The following is a 15,981-nucleotide window of genomic DNA, read 5'->3' as shown; positions in this document are numbered from 1 at the left end:
GAGCTGCACACTGCTCCTGTGGTCTAGATGCCATGGCAGCCCACTGTGGCCTTGGGAGTGGGCTGAATGTCCAAGTCCAGCTTTTAGCACCAAGCTCTGCATCCCTGCAGACAGCACAGATGTTGCCAGGGCATCCTCCTCCTCCTAATTCTCTCCCAAACTCTCTTTGCAAACCCCATTCCCCTCCCAGCTGCAGTGCAGGCACTGTGAAAGAAAAGCCCCCCTCCGGCAGGTGAGCCTCCTTTGCCGATTCCCACAGACCATTTGTGCCACCATCAAAAGCCGCAGCTTCCTGTGGGAGCTCCGTGGATGTGACTAGGACTGGAGCACTCCAGCCATGGGGACCTCTCTCCTCCTGGGCACCCTTGGTGTCTTTGTGGGGTTATTTTGGATTTCCCAGCACTGCTGCAGACAGTCTGTTCCCAGCATCCAGCAGTCCCCAGTGCTCAGTTCACAGCCTCCAGTGCCTCCGAAGGCAGGAGCACCCTCATCCCGGTGGATGATTGTCCCTTCCACTGCAGGGACTGGGGTTGTAGGGTCAGCCAAGCACTCTCCTTACTGTCTGCTTTCCTGGGGATGCATGGGGCACCTCGAGTTTGCAGGGTCCTGGGTGCATCCGCTGGCTTGCCCCCATTGCTGATGTGGGCTCTGGGGATGGGAGGCCAAGCCTGCCTGGTGGGACAATGACCTGAGGCTGGGATAGGATCTTAAACACAACAGGCCACTGTGGATCCCCAGAAGTGCCTGAGGAGAAGCCAGAAGCCCTGAAAGCGCACCCTCAGGAGGCTGGTTGGACACAGCTGTTTAATGGATGTATCTCAGTACAGATAGGGAGTTGCAACCCACGCACCCACGGCCACCTCCTCACCATGGCTCTGGCCACATCTCGGACCTGGCATCTGAAATATCCCCATTGACGCTCTGGCCACATCTCGGACCTGGCATCCAAAATATCCCCATTGGCCTGGCATGCCAGGGCGGTAGAGGAAGATGTCGTGGCACTGGTGCACCTCCTGGTCTTGCAGTGGGAGAGACCCTGGAGAGGAGAACTGTGCCCTGGCTGGGGAAATGGGGCTGAGTGGGACGGTGCCCCCATTGCATTGGGGATGGAGGTGAAGGAGTGACCAGGTTGCTGCAAGTGCACCCCTGGTCTGTGTATACCCCAGGCCCCCCCGGCTGAGCCAGGGCACACCAGGCAGGGAGAGGCTGAGGGCATTGCAGGGGAGGAATTGGAGAGGCAAGGAGCAGCTGCTGGGGCTGCCATGAGACCTGGGCATCCCGGCCCCTGGTGTGTTTGGGGCAAGGTTTCTGGGGTCCCTCCTCCTTCACCTGTGGGCTAAGCACATCTATCCACAACAGCGTTGCCGAGCACCAACCCTGCCCAGCGAGTGCCTCACCCCTGCAGCTGACACCTGGGAGGCTCTGGGCTCTGCCTCCCTCTCCTCACCACAAGCAGTAATGCCCCCTAGTGAGGTGGGGTTGCCCACTCGCCATTCTGGGGGAGAGAGCAGGACTGAACAGGGTTGGGGACTGGAATGCTGGGTGGACAGAGAACATCCCTTGGAACCAGGGGTACAGGAGGGGATGAGGGATGCCAGGGAGTGCTGAGGGCAAGGTCAGATGCACAGGAGGCCTCCCCTACATCTCACCTTGCCCTCCCATCCCTCTGAAGCTTTCTAGTCCTGGTGCTCCTTCCCACACCACTGCTGTCTGCATTAAATAGTTGGTTCCCAGGAGGGCAGGGCCAGGGAACACTCCCCCAGACACAGCCACCAGCATGCAAGGATGGACCTACTGGGCTCCAGCCCCTGTAGGAGCAGGGCAGGGATGTGAAAGACCCTGAAGGGGTCAGCCACATCCTCCCCTCAAGGATCCATGATGCCAATGAGCTGAGACACTGTTTGCCGCAGACCTGGCGGCACACAGAGGCTTAGCTGTGGCTCCCCTGTGGCACTGTGGGAGGCTGGGGGGCACACGGATGCCGGGCACCGGTTCTGCCGTGACCTCGCAACTACCCAGAGCAGACCCTGCTCTGTCTGTGGGTTCCAGGGGCTCCAGGTGCTGGCAGGTGAGGGGGTGCTGTGGGGACATGGATCATGGGGGCAGACAGTTCCCTGGACCCTGCACCCCACCATGACCCCAAAACCAGGACTGGGGGCCGCGGTGCCTGCGGGGCCAGCGGGGCCAGCGGGGCCATGCCCTGCCCCTCCCGCCTCCCCTACCAATCAGAGCGGCCCCCACCCTCCCAGCCAATCAAAGCCCAGCACCTGTCCTCTTCACAGCCAATCCGAGAGGGAGGCGGGGCAGAGCGCAGCACGACCGCCTCCCCGCCAGCCAATCAGCGCCCAGCTCCGCCCCCAGGGGCGGGGTGGGGCAGGTCTGCATGGCGGGAGCAGCGTCGCGCACTCGACGCGCCGCGGGGATTAGGCAGGGGGCTGCAGGTGCAGGGCGGCGCTGTTGGGGCGCGCGGCCAGGATGTAGGCGACATTCTCCCGCAGGAAGCCGGGCCAGTCGACGGTCCTGTGGGCAGATGTGGGTTCACCGGCCACCCCAGCTGGCACTGCTGCTCCCCTGGAAACTCCCCCCAAAATGAGGGTGTCCCCCACCCCTGCACATGGCCCTGCCTCACCTGGGCTCCTCCTGCTTTGTGGCTGGCAGGATCTTCTCTGGGCTCTTGCCATTCCTGCTGCTGGCAGGACTGCCCTCTGATATGGGCCCCACGTGGCTGATGCTGTGGGAGGGAGGAGGATACCCTTCATCCCTGGGTGTTCCTTGCACCCCAGATGGTGGTGGTGGCAGGGGGAGGAGGGTGCACAGGGCTGAGGGGCCACAGAGGGAAGGTGATGAGAAGTGGGAGCACCCAATTTGTGTGCTGAGACCCTGTGGTGGCTGCTGGGGCTGTGGCAGGAGTGCTGGCTTGGATGTCACCCCTACACCAGGGTGGGCATCCCCATACCTGACATTGCAGGACAGCATCTCCTTTTGGTGCTTGCGGAACCAGGTGTGCCGGGCCTGGCGACACTCGCCCTCCCCTATGAAGCCATCGTTGTCCTGGTCCAGGGCCAGGAAGGCTGCCCGTGCCCGCTCCCGCTCCTTGGGTGTCAGCAGCCGCAGCAGGGCATTCTGGGGGGACAGAGAAGGGAAGGGAGAGAGCTCACCCCATGGGAATCTCCCGGCTCCTATGCCCAAAGCTGTGGGGGTCTCCTGCCCTGGGTACCATGGCCTTTGGTGATGGCCATGGGACTCAGCCCCAGGTGCCACAGCCATGGGACTCAGCCCCAGGTGCCACAGCCATGGCTGCCAGTCGTAGGAGCCAGCTCTGGGTGTTGTGACCTTGGGAGCTTGTCTTGGGTGCTGTGACCACGGGTGCCAGCCACAGGAGCAAGGCCTGGGTGCCACAATCATACCTGTGGCCGTAGTTTCTGCAGCAGCTGGATGGACTCATGGGAGAGGAAGTCCTGCCATTCGATGTGCCCCTTCTTGTCGGGGTCCAGGGCATTGAACTGCAGGGCTGCCTGCTCCTCCTGTGCCTCGGCCATGGGCTTCTCAAACTGCTGCTTGTGCACCAGGTGTTTGTAGCGCAGGAAGTCATCCAGGGTGAGGCAGGTCTCTGTAGGGGACAGATTGGCTCTGCAGTGCCTGGGAAGAAGGGGGGGACCCCATTCCCCATCTGCCTCCCCCAGCCTCCTGGGATCTGCCGTGGGGAGGGTACACACCTGGAATGATCTTGCAGTTCTTCAATGTCTCCATCAGGCTGTACATCTCTTCTTCTGTCAGCAGCAGATTGAGGTTGTCCTGGGGTGAGGGGCAGAGAGGAGCCGTGGGGCAAAGGCATGGGGTTGGCGGAGCATCCCGCTGTATGGCAGCACTGGGATCCCTTGATGGCATGCGGGTGTGGGCACCCACACCCAGAGAGGGATGGGGTACTGTGTCACCCTGGGGTTCTGCAGTGGGACGGCTCCATGCCCCTGGGCTTTGGCCATTCCAGCTCTGCCACAGCATCTCATGTGCCCAGCAGCCCATCCCATGGCCAAGGTGGGCAGCAGGAGGTGGGGGGCAGCAGGTCCCCCATTGCCCTGGATGAGGCTGTGAGGTGGGACCCTGCTCATATCTGTGTGGGGCAGGGTTCCCCAGGGAGCACCCACCACCCAGCAGCAGCCCTGTGTCCCCTGCTGCAGGCACTCACGCAGTAGTAGCAGCTCCAGCCCGTCTCGGTGTGCGCCGTCTCCGTCACCTCCACGATGCTGTCCTTCTGCAGGTACCCCATGCGGCGCAGGCAGCCGTCATGGTACACCCGGGGGCAGATGCGGCACGGGAAGAGGCTCTCGGCCGTCCACACCTCGCAGATCTCACACATTTCGTCATTCACGATCTGGGGAGGGGCGGGCGGATCCTCAGCAGAGCAGTGTGGGCAGGGGCCTGGCTTCTCCAGGTGGGTGGTGTTTTGCGGGTGGGGGTGGAGTGGATGGGGGGATGGGAATGCGTGGGGCTGCAGTAGGGAATAGGTGGGTGGTGAGGTCGTAAGGGACACGGCTGGTTGAGTTAGAGGACGGTAGGCGGGTTTATTGGGAAGAATGGTGGGTGGATGGGTGTGGCTGTAGGGTTGGTAGGGTTTTGAGGTTGTATGTGCTCTGGGGTTCAGCATGGTAGCGTGGGTGGCTGGACTATGGTTGTAGGTTGGCTGTTTCTTAGCATTGTAAGTATGAATGGATAAGCTGTAAGGTTTTTCACACATTTCCATTCCCAAGAAATACTGATGGTACCCTGCATGATTTAGCCTCAGAGGGTGGCTGGGCACTGGAACAGGCTGCCCAGGGAAGTAGTCACGGCACCAAGCCTGACAGACTTCAAGGTGTGTTTGAACAATGCTGTCAGGCACATGGCATGATTGTTGCGGTGTCCTGTGCAGGGGGCAGGACTTGGACTTGATGATCCTTGTGGGTTCCTTCCAACTCAGGATGTTCTGTGTTCTGTGGTTCTGTGGAAGGCTGTAGGTGGGGTAAGGTGTAGGCTTGTTGGGTTGGTGGATGGATGGTTAGGGTTGTGGGTGTGGAGATAGGTGGGCTGTAGGATTGCGTGCATGGGCGGATAAACTGTTGGGTTGTGGATGGGCTGGGCTGTAGGGTCTGCAGGTGTGAATGGATGGCCTGAGCTGCAGGCTAGCTGGCTGTAGGCTGACAAACACATAGATCAAATTGTCCTTCTCTTTACCCCAAAGCTGGAGCTGCCTTGCCCACCAGTGACCTCTTCTTTCTGAGACATACCAGGTTCCTTCCAGGGCACATCTGAACAGTTGTACCCTCCTCCCCATGTGGCCAGCTGCCCAGCCTGGCCCCTGGCACCCTGCCCCACTGAGCCACCTCCATAGGGCTTTGCCATGCCCAGGGAGGCTGTCACAGCCCTGGGCTCTCCCCAGACCCTGTCCCCGTGGCTCCATCCACTCACCTGCTCCCTCTGCTCCAGGCTGATGTCCGGGGGCTCATCATCGTGCAGCTCCCGCTTGGGCCGGATGAAGGCGGGTGGCGTGAACCTGTTGGCCCGGTCAAACTCCTCTGGCTCCACGCCCCGGCCATCCCGCAGCCGTTCCCAGGCTGCCTTGGCGCTGGCACTGGCACTGCTCTCCTCTGGCTGGGAAGGTCCTGCCGATGCCTCCTCCTCTCCTTCCTGCACCTCCTGCTCCAGTGTCCCCCGGCGTGAGGTCCCCGCCTCTCCCCGGCGCCGTGTCGATGGCTGCTCCCGCAGCCCGTCCTTGAAGGCTGACACGGCCAAGCTCACCTTCTGCACCCTCTCCACTGTCTGCCGCCTGGACATTAGCACCCCCATGGCTCTGTGGGGGAAGGAAGGTGCTCAGTGCTAGCACCTCGGGGCGCAGTGCTGCTCCCTGCCCTCGCACCGTGTCCCTGACCCCGAAACGTTGTCCTGGTGGCTTTCTCCCAGATATGCAAGGGGCGGCTCAGGGCAGAGAGAAATGGCAAGCTGGCACTGAGATTATCCATGGTGGCCATGGGGACATGGACCCCTGGCCATGAAGGGTCTAAGTGTTGGTGCAGGATTGGGACAGAAGGCAGGGAGCTGGTTTGGGGATGCCTCCCCCGTGCTTGCTTTATGTGCTTCAGCTTAACAAGAAACACATCCAGGCCTTTCCCACACCAGACCAGTAAATCCCAAGGGGATTGGGATCAGCTGTAATCCTGCCCCTTGCATGCATCTCCTTTCTACCTTGGAGAAAGCCTCCGTGGCCAGTCAAGGGTGAAAGCTGTCCTCCCTGCAGCTCTGCCCAGGACTGGGGCATGGCAGAGCTGGTTTTGGCTCCCTACCTTCCTCAGATTCCTCTTCACCTTCCCATCTCTCTTGCGCTCACATGCTTGTGTGTATGTGTGTGTGTGCGCTGCTGCTGTGATCACTGGGCATCCTGCATCCTGCAAGGAGCCACGTGGGAGAGGTTGGACCAGCCATAGAAGGGCTGTGAGAGTGCAGGAGAGAAGGGAACCAGTGCATGGGATTGAGGCACATGAGTTTCAGTACCAAGGGAAGATCATCTTGTGGTAAAATGGGGTGGTCAACAGAAGCAGCAATAGCAAGTCAGTCTCTGTCTCACTGGGAGTGGGCTGAAGCTGGGAAAAGCAGGACTTGGTCTCCAGCACCGTGGGGCACAGCATCACCCCAAATGGGTTCCAGTGCTGCCCTCGTGCCCTTGCTCGGATTGTGTTATGGAAGATGCTGCCCAGGGCAGTGGTGGAATCACTGTCCGTGATCTTGTTCAAAAAACGCGTAGAAGTGGCACTTAAGGATACAGTTTAGTGGTGGCCTTGGCAGTGCTGGGTTAACAGTTGGACTCGATGATCTTAGAGGTCTTTCCCAGCTTTAATTATTCTATGATTCTACGCTGCAGGAAAGAGGCACTCCCAGCGGGAGCCCAGGGACTAGGAGGCAGAGCTGGGAGATCGGAGCAGCAATCCCCCGCCCCGCCAGCTTCAGCAGGGAAGTCCCCAGGTAGCGGGATAATTAGCAGCACGCGCGCACACGCCGGGATCTCGGGGCTGCGGGAGGACCCGGCGCCGCGGGCGCTGCTCTGTCGGGAAGCCTGGCAGGGTAATTACAGGTGCCCCACGCTGGCAGGGCCGAATGGAGCGGAGCCGAGCGCGCTGGCAGGCAGCGAACACCACTGCGTGCACACGCATGTGATTTCCCAGCCTCTCCCCACCACCGCGGGACCATCTGCCTGCGGATTCCCACGCGCTGAAACGGGAGTGCAGCACGTGTGGGCCCCGTCCTGCGCGTGGGGGTCCCGGCAGAGTGCCCACACAGGGGAGTATTTGCACCCGCTGGATGCACCGCCTGGCTCAGAGCTGGTGCCCGGCATTCTTCAGCTCTAAGGGGCTTTGCAAAGGTGGGAGCAGGGCAGAGGCGGAGGCTCGTGTCCAAGCCACAGCGACAGCATCTCTGCGGCTGTGCCAGTGGGAAGGAAGAACACCTGGATGTCTCTACATGCCCACCGTGCCACCACCCCCTGGCCGGGTGGCTCAGGATCCTATTTGCTGTGGGCAGGATCAGCTCTGCTGCTGGGCACCATTGCAGCTCTGCCTGAGAACCGAAGAGTCGGGGATATCACAGCGAGATTCCCCCCAGGTCTGCCCTTGCAGGTCTCTGCATCGCCACACGCTGGCCAGATCCAGGCCTCCTCATGGCCAAGGCTTGGGGCAGAAGCAGGGAGGAGAGGGCTGGGCTCACAGAGAAGAGTGAAAAGAGGGGTGTGAGCCCCAGCACACCAGTACCCCCAGCATCCACACTGGTGCTCCTGATCCCCAGCCTGCTGGCAGCTTCTCTCCACAGTGCTGCTGGGCTCTGGGTGCCCCAGCCCCAGCCCCTCTGTGGAGCAGTGGGGCAACCAGGGCAGTGGGAAGGTGGCTGGTGTGTAAACCAGCTGTAATCCCCCTCAGATGTGGTTCCCCTGTGTGTTCATGCCATAGTCACCCACCAGCACTGTGCTGCTGCTTGAAGTTCCCAGCCACCTCCCTGTTCGTGTCCTCTCCTAAGCCCAACCTTCAGTGCCTCCTGCCATTTACTGCTGTCTGCCTGGATTTTGGACGGTCTCATTCATGTCATGACTTGTGTCTGTTCTCAGCCCTGCTGGCCTCCCTGTGCCTGTTAGTGCTGCACAGCTGAACCCTGCCTGCACATCCAGGGTTGAATGGCTTCACTCTGAACTCAGTCTCCAGACCCCACTGCCTTTCCACAGACCCCATTGCTCCCCAGATACCCCAAACTTGCTCTGCACTCTCCAGGGCCCCCTTTGCCCTGTGCCCTGCCTGACCCCATGGCTTTGTGAGGTGAGACATCATCCCCACATAGAACCACCCCCTCTCCTGGAGACCTCTGGGCATGTGGAGGGAGAAACAGAGGCTCTCTTGCCTCATAGCAGCCCAGACACCTGAGCAGGCTCTATATTTGCATGTGTTCCTGGGGGAAGGTGTCCCAACTGCTATTTGTGTCCATCCCCTGAGGCAAAAAGTGCCACCACCTGTCTCACCATGACCTGAGGTGCGGGGGCCTCGACCTTGCTGCAAGGCTGCACCGCGGGGCTATTTTTAGGTCGCCCCCACAGAGGAGCTAAATCTGGGCACAGGCAGGAGCTGCCTGCAAACACCCGGCTCCGCTGAGCCCTGCCAGCACCAAGGGCTGTCACAGCAGGGGGTGGCCACCTTCCCACCCCCTTCCCTTCCCTTGAACCCCTGCCCTGATCCTTAGGCAACACCCATTCCCCACACTCTTCTGGTTCGGATTTTCTCCTTTGCTGCTTCATCCCTGCAGGAACATACTAAGCCAGAAAGCACTTCATCCTCTTAGCACCCGTGGATGCGTATTTCCCAGCCCCAAGCACCAGTCTGCATGGGGAAACTGAGGCATGGAGGCAAGGCTGGTGCAGCTGGAGTGAGGACAAGCCTGTTTTAGGTGGGGATGGGGGCACTGGTGGGACAGAGCTGGTAGCCAGCATGGAGGCACCCCAAGAGAAGGAAGCAGGGCAGAGCATCCTGATGCAAACGGAGCCAATGGCCCCTGCGTGGCTGCAAAACCTCCTTTCTCCCACAGCAGAGCCCATGTGGCTTGTGCTGGGGTTATGGGGTGCCAGGTTTGTGGTGCGGGGCGATGAGTGACACACAGGTGGGTGTATCGCGGCACTGCGGGGGCGTTGTGGTGGCTGGGAATACAGGATGGATGTGGTGGGGAGCAGCACAGGGATGTGTTTGTTAGGGCTGGATGTGTTACAGGGTGGATGATGTGTTAGGGGTGGATGTGTTTTGGGGTGGATGTGCTACGGAGCGGCTGGCAGCGCGGGGCGGGTGTTATGGCCCACAGTGGGTGTTGCAGCGACTGTGGGCATGGGGTGGTGGTGACTTTGGGTGCAGGGATGTTGCAGAAGCTGTGGGTGTGGGGTGGTGTCTGTGGCAGCTGGGGGTGTCGGATGGGTGTTTTTCAGGAGGCCACGGGTGCAGGGTGGGCTGTTTTGGTGCCCAGCGGTGGCATGGGGAGATGGGGGTGTGGAGCCACAGGGTCTGTAGCGCTGACTGTCACCTGCCCCATGGTGTGTCCTCGCTGCAATGCCCCACCAGCAAATAAAGGGTCAGCAGGTACTCGGGCTGGTGCACACATGAGCAGGGTCCCTGGCACCCACCTTCAAGGGGAGGCATCACGGGTGTGCTGGGAGCAGAACCCCCTGGATTGCAGCTCCCCAGTTGTGGGGAAGGATGCGCCTGGTCCCCACAGGCTCTCTGCAGTCCAGGCCTCCCCCCTGCCTCAAGAGTTTCCTGATTTTTTTACCCCACAGCACCTTACTGGGAGCAGCATTAGTGACCCTGGGGGCAGAGGGGTGGGGTACCAATAGGGAGGACACCCCGGGACATCAGAGCCTGTGGCTGCCTGGTCCCAGCGCTTAGTCTGAAGGGCATGGAGCAGGGCTGGGAGGAGCTGCCGTGGCTCTGGCATGGCTCTGGTACAGCCTTACACACCCTGCCAGCCCCTGCCTGCCTGGGGCAAGGGGGGCCAGCAGTGAAGGCAGAACGCTCTACTTAGGGGCCATTGCATCCCACCTCCTTGAGCTGGTTAGGGATGGCCACAGGGGTCTGGCAGCACCCTCTTGTCCCCTCTCCCGGGCAGACGGCACATGCTGTGACTCTGGCACTGCTGGGGCTGCTGCTGTGAGGTAATCCAGTTGCCGTGGGTCAGGGGGGTCCATGGCTGATGGTACCCTCCCTACCCTCTGCAGGGCTGTGGGAGTTCAATGGGGATGTCTAGGGGGGTGGCTGGAGCCCCAGATGTGCCGCATCCCTGTCCTGGGGACACTGAGCCGGTAGCTGCTCTCCCTGCTGGATCAGGTTGCCTGTCCTGCCGCGCCATGGCAGATTTTATAGGTGTGTCGCACGCTTCCATCTCCCAGAGGGGGATGAAAATGCCGTGACAGCAGAGTCCCTTCCTCTGCAGCAGACACAGCTCCTGCCCGGTTCTCCACTTCTCCTCCTCATCTCTCTCCCCAGCCCATCTCCCCAGTACCGACATGAGGACCCCAATGCCTGGGCAGGACCCTCCGACCCCATCCTCATCCCTCCTCCCAGGCACCCCATCCCGGGATCTCTGGACACCCTCTCAGGCAGCAGGACCTGGGGGGCAGCGGGAGAACCCACTCAAGGATGTCACAACGTGTGGACAGCCCATGCCATGCACCCAGCAAAGCACCAACTGTAGCAAAAAAACCCACTTACCAGGGTGAGGGTCTGTCTGGGGAACACGAGCCCTAGACAGAGATCCACACGGTGTCCATCGCCGCTGCCTCTGGCCGCAACCCCCTCTCCACCCGTGGGTGCTCACCACATCCTGTGCCCCGTGTGCAAATTCCTGTCGGGGGATGGAGCGGTGAGGGTGGTACCCGAGGAGCCAGAGCCCTGCACTTGCTGCCGGAGGATGCAGGAGACAGCGAGATGCTGGGAGCGGATGCCTGTGTCTAGCGCGCGCACACACGCGCGCACACACACACACGCACACACACCACACACACTTGGAGGAAGCAGGGAGCTTGTGACTGGGGCTGAGCAGATGCAGCCTGGTTTGCTGTCCCTGTACCAATTGCTGCCTGAGCTGTGTTAAACAGCTCTCTGAGACACGAAGCTTTTTTTTTTTAACCGGGCTGACGTGTGCCGGGAGATACCAATAAAAGCTTTCCCTGCATCTCCTCTGGCCCCCAGGGCCGAACCGCCTTTCTTAGAGAAAATCTCAAGGACTATGGAGATGGGGCTGCATCCTCGGAGGAGTGAAGGTCTCACCTGCCCACCCACAGGATCTTCTCCAGACCAGTGCCCCAGGCACAGGCTACCTGCACCTGCTTTAACTCAATGCCTGCTGGTCAGTGTTGCAGGCAGGCTGTCCTTCCTACACCGTGGTGCAGTGGGGGCATGGTGACTGTCGGCTACGTGCAGCCCAGTGTGCCCAGTGCAATGCAGCACCAGGGGTTTGGTTCTCCTAGTTTCTCTCCAGGACTGAACGTATCACCTGGGTGCACACCACAGGACTGCAGTGGGTCTGGGGGCTCATGGAAGGTGTGAGTGAGGTGTTGGGGCAAGGGTGGGGAGAGGAGGGCACAGCCCTAATTCAGCACCTCTGAAGGTGGGATATTTGGTCCACGTGCATCCCCAGCTGCCCCACATCAGCCTGGTAGAGATGGTGACTCAGCCCCCTGACACTTTCCTGAGAGGGGGTACTGCTGGGTATGAGGGCTGTGCTTTCCCCTTCAGGAACTGCCAGCTCTGCCTGGGGATGACTTAGGGTGAAACAGACTCAGCCCTCCTAGGAGCAGCTTACATACAGGTTTGGGATTGGTGCTGAAAGTGAAAGCAGAGGGGCCAGGGCAGTGAGGGTGCTGCAGGGCTGCCCTGCTCTTTGACCAGGCTGGATACAGCAGGTCTTCTCCTGATTAGGGGAGAGGGAAGCTCTGCTCAGCCCCACTGCAAGGTTCCTGTTCCCAGGATACTGCTGGGGGGAATCCCACACCTCAGCCTGACATCTTGGCCATGCCTGTCCCTGCATCCTCCACTGGGCAGGTCCTATCTGTCTCTGTGCAGATCCACCAGCCCCACAGAGCACTGGACATGTGGGGAGCAGCGAGCAGCAGCAGGGAGGCAGGGATGTCACCCTCTCCATGCAGAGAACACAGAGAGTATGGAGTGGGAGCATAGGATGAAGGATGAAGCTTGATGACTGAAGCTTCCTGACTTCTGGAAGATGGGCAGCACCATCCCTGATGGTCTTCTACACCTCTGAAAAAACTGTGGTGGACACAGCATCCGAAACTCCTGCCTCCTCAGGAGCAAGTGGCTGCGACAAGGCAGTCCCAAGGGTGCTTCCAGCACCCTATTTGGGGCACATATGCTCCAACTTGTGCCACACGCTGGTGCCAGGCTGGTTCCTGACCCCTGACTGCTGCTTATCAGCTGTGCCAGCCCTTTGTAGACCTATGGACACCGACACTGATCCCACAATACTCAAACCTTCATCACAGACCCTTCCCAGTCCCCCATGTCTGAACTGGGAGTGAGCTGAGACCATCTGCAACTCACGTCACCTGCAAGTAGATCCAGAGGTTGGAAAAGGCAGCATCTGGGTGCTGTGCTGGGATCTGAGCCAGTCTGCGGCTCTTTTCTCCACGGTTGGGGATGCACAAAGCTAGGCTGCAGACAGGATTTATCTGCTTTCTGCTTGTGGCTGTCAGGTCCTGTCTTGCTTCACTCCATCAGCCTTAATAGAGCCACTGGTTGCCCTGCCCTGGCCCAGGATGCCTCTTTGTGCTTCATCCTTCCCCAGGGATGCTTCCTTTTAGGGTGAATCACATTTTGCATTATTTAGCCCGGGGAGCATGGTGGAAAGGTGTTGGGGTGGCTGTGGGATGGAGAAAGTGGAGGCCAGCTATGAGGCCAGCAGGAAACATCTCCACAGATGAGCCGTGGCCCCAGAGGACTGGGGAGGATTGTGCTGGCAGGCTGTGAAAGCTTTTAGTGCCTCTGTGGGGAGAGCCCTGCCCTGGCAGTCCTGTGGCAGAGTGCAGCGATTCCTGGAAAAGCAAAGGCGAGCAGGAGCCCCAGCCCTGCTCCTGCTCTGGCTGCCAAGGGCCTTGGGAATCCTGCTGCAGGCAGGTGCCGTGTCCCACCAAAAGAGAGCTACAGCCTGGATCCGGTTCTGCAGGGAGCATTCAGCAGCCTCCACCCTGTGCAAGATGCAGGATGCTCTCGCACCCTTTGGGGCAGAAGGAAGGCACGGTCCCTTGTTCTCTTTGAGAAGCCACAGTGTGTCTGGTTGCTCACAGGAGCGGCTGCAACGGCAACAGGCTGGGGAAGCTCCTGCCGGAGCCGGCAGCGCCGGTCTGCTGGAGGAGGGCTGCAGGGGCGGAGGTGAGAGCTGAGCTGCAGCGGGAATGAGCATTTTCGTCAGCTCCTCTCCCCGCTCCCAAATCTCGCATGACGCCCGCGTGTAGGTCACTGGCTGCTGCGGCGACGCGGCGTGTGGGCTCACCATCTGCGGCTGCTTCTGGAGCCCGCCCGGGAACGCCGCCGTGTGCTGCCCTGGCTCATCCCGGCTCCTGCCCGGCCCCCGGCCCTGAACCTGCCGGCACCCTTGGGGGGGGGGTCGAAGGGTTTGCTTTTTGGTGGGAGGCGGGGCGGGGGTGGGGGGGAGCCCTGAACTTTTGGCTCCTGCCAAGAAGCAGGAACAGCAGCACCGGCGCGCCTGCGCGAGCCAGTGTTCCTGCCAGTCAGCAGGGGGTGATGGAAAAGAGAACTTGTCAAAATAGCGAGATATCTTTTTTCAGGAGATTACAAGTTTGGCTGATGGAGATAATAGTGTTGATGCACTGCAGGGAGGGTTCGGAGAGGCATGGGCTCACCTCACAGCAGCTGTTTCAGGAGGGAGGGAGGATACCAAAATCAGCATGAAATGGGATAAAAACTGGCTGCCTGATGGGCTGTTGTGTCAGACTGCAGCCAGGGAATGGCAGAGCATTGCCCATCATCTGGAATAAATGGCGCAGGAGCAGGCCTTTGAGTGAGGGAAGACTGTACCTTGTGACCTCCTGCTGTCTCAGCCAAAGTACCCCATTCTGTGGGTTCCATGCAGGGGAAGGGGCTCAGGATCTCAGGACCTGCAGACATGATCACACTTTCCACCAACACCCAAGTGGGACACCTCCTGGTGCTGGCTACAGACAAGGCCACCTGCCGAGGGCTGTCCTTTGTGTCCACTGACAGTTGTGCATCCCTGCCCCTGGACATTCACATGGACTGTCCATCACATCCCTGGTTATCAATCAGGTGCCATGCATGATGCTAATGACTGTCCATCATGTTCCCACATCAAGGCTAGATCATTGACACTGCCTTTCACTCCCCACATTGATGCATGCAGCTGTCCTCTGGTGGTCCCACACCCCAACAGCTCAGCCATCAGTCCTCACAGCCTCCAGCTCCCTCCAGCTCAAACCTGATGGTGGAGTGGGGCTGTGGTATCCTGGGCTGCTCTGATACATTCCCTCTCCCGCTCCTGTCCCTACCAACGTTCCCTCCCAGGTGTGTGCGTGAGACTAGCGCCTGTGGCTCCTGTGTTCATCTTGCCATGGTCTTTGGGATGGTGATGGGGACAGGGATGGGGATGGCAGGCCCTGGTTTTCCCCCTACCCTCAGTATTCAGAGTGCCCTGAGAGGGAGCTGCCAGATGGTGCCTAACACGGATGCAGCCCCTCCTTTGGCCCCCATGAGCAGCCGTGCAGCAGCGAACCCAAAGTAGGTTAAGACACTGTGGATGCTGGCTGTGTGCCTCACGGCCGTGCCGCTGTGCTTTTGTGCTCAGAGTTTTCTCCTCCTATCCCAGGGCTTTTGTACTCGGAGTTTTTCCCTCGCGTCTCAGGGCTGGAGTGGAGAGCTCTTGCCGGATATAATTACTGAGCAGCCCCTTGTGCAGGGTGTGAGGGCTGGTTTTGTCCTCTCACTAACAGCTTTTGTGGTACTCAGAAAATCCTCCAATACAAGAGCTTGGAGTAGAATTCGTGTGACAAATCTATCTTCAGCCCTGCAGCTCTGCAGGACTGGGGAGTCTGCGATAGAGGTCTGTTTGGATTGACATGGTAACTGTAATTCCAGCTGCAGCATGGCCAGTCACCTCTTTGTGTGGATAGGAGGTACCTCTTCTTTGCTTAGCTGCAAATTTGGTCTGAGGTCTCACTCCAGCCTGATCCAACATCGTGGAGCATGAGCACATTGTGTTTCCCAGGGTGGTTTTAGCTCCATCCAGGGCCCAGGCCAGGTGTGGAACTGAGCACTGCTTCCCCCTCATCCTCTTCTGTGTTTGATGCATCCCTGCCTCACTGCCTCATCCCCATATCTGCTGGCCTGACCCATAGCAGCTCAGATCTGCTGGACATGTGTCCCTGCGAGGTCAATGCATCCCACCAGCTTCTCCAGGTGCTGGAAAGAGGAGATCCAGTCTACATCCAGGCCATCCATGCCCTCACTTGCCCTCTCCAGAGCTGCATGCTGCTTTCTGCTCCCTGTACAGTCCTGCAGTCGCAGCTTGTCTGTTCCCTTGTCCCCGTACATGACTGGGCTCTGGGGAGCCTTGCAGGGAGTGTGAGGTGCTCAGTACCGTGTTGCCTTGTGCAGTCATTTACCCACATTGCTCCTCCGTGAGCTGCTTTCATCCCTGCGAGAAAGGGGAATAGCTGGTGGGTACCAGTATTTGGACCTGGGGAGAGGGTACGGAGAAAGGATGTGGTCTGACAGTGTGGGTGAGTGCCAGAGTTCTCCATGGGGAGCTGAGGGGAAGGTTCAGGGGTGACGAAGTAGAAGAGATGAAGCAGATGGGAGGAAGGAAACAATCTGTCTTGCCCAGGGGATCTATTCCAGGACTGGGATCTGCAGAAAGGTGTTCCCCAAGGACAGCTGCCTGTGC

General features: G+C 59.8%; 1 protein-coding gene across 1 annotated transcript; it reads right to left on the bottom strand.

Moving 5' to 3' along the window:
* Window positions 1–785: 785 nt before the first annotated feature.
* PHF24 (PHD finger protein 24) lies at window positions 786–11,150 on the bottom strand. The gene is made up of 8 exons (XM_032676679.1): window positions 10,758–11,150; window positions 5,446–5,827; window positions 4,187–4,372; window positions 3,717–3,795; window positions 3,408–3,610; window positions 2,957–3,123; window positions 2,630–2,731; window positions 786–2,520 (listed from the first exon to the last, which is right to left on the bottom strand). Exons 2-8 carry the CDS (start codon window positions 5,821–5,823, stop codon window positions 2,424–2,426), a joined length of 1,212 nt encoding a protein of 403 aa, XP_032532570.1. The 5' UTR covers window positions 5,824–5,827; window positions 10,758–11,150; the 3' UTR covers window positions 786–2,423.
* Window positions 11,151–15,981: the final 4,831 nt, after the last annotated feature.

This window comes from Chiroxiphia lanceolata, chromosome Z (assembly GCF_009829145.1).
Source record: "Chiroxiphia lanceolata isolate bChiLan1 chromosome Z, bChiLan1.pri, whole genome shotgun sequence".
In the NCBI taxonomy this organism is placed as follows: Eukaryota; Metazoa; Chordata; class Aves; order Passeriformes; family Pipridae; genus Chiroxiphia; species Chiroxiphia lanceolata.
Note: the sequence above shows the minus strand (reverse complement) of the source record. Positions and strands in the feature narration are given on the sequence as shown.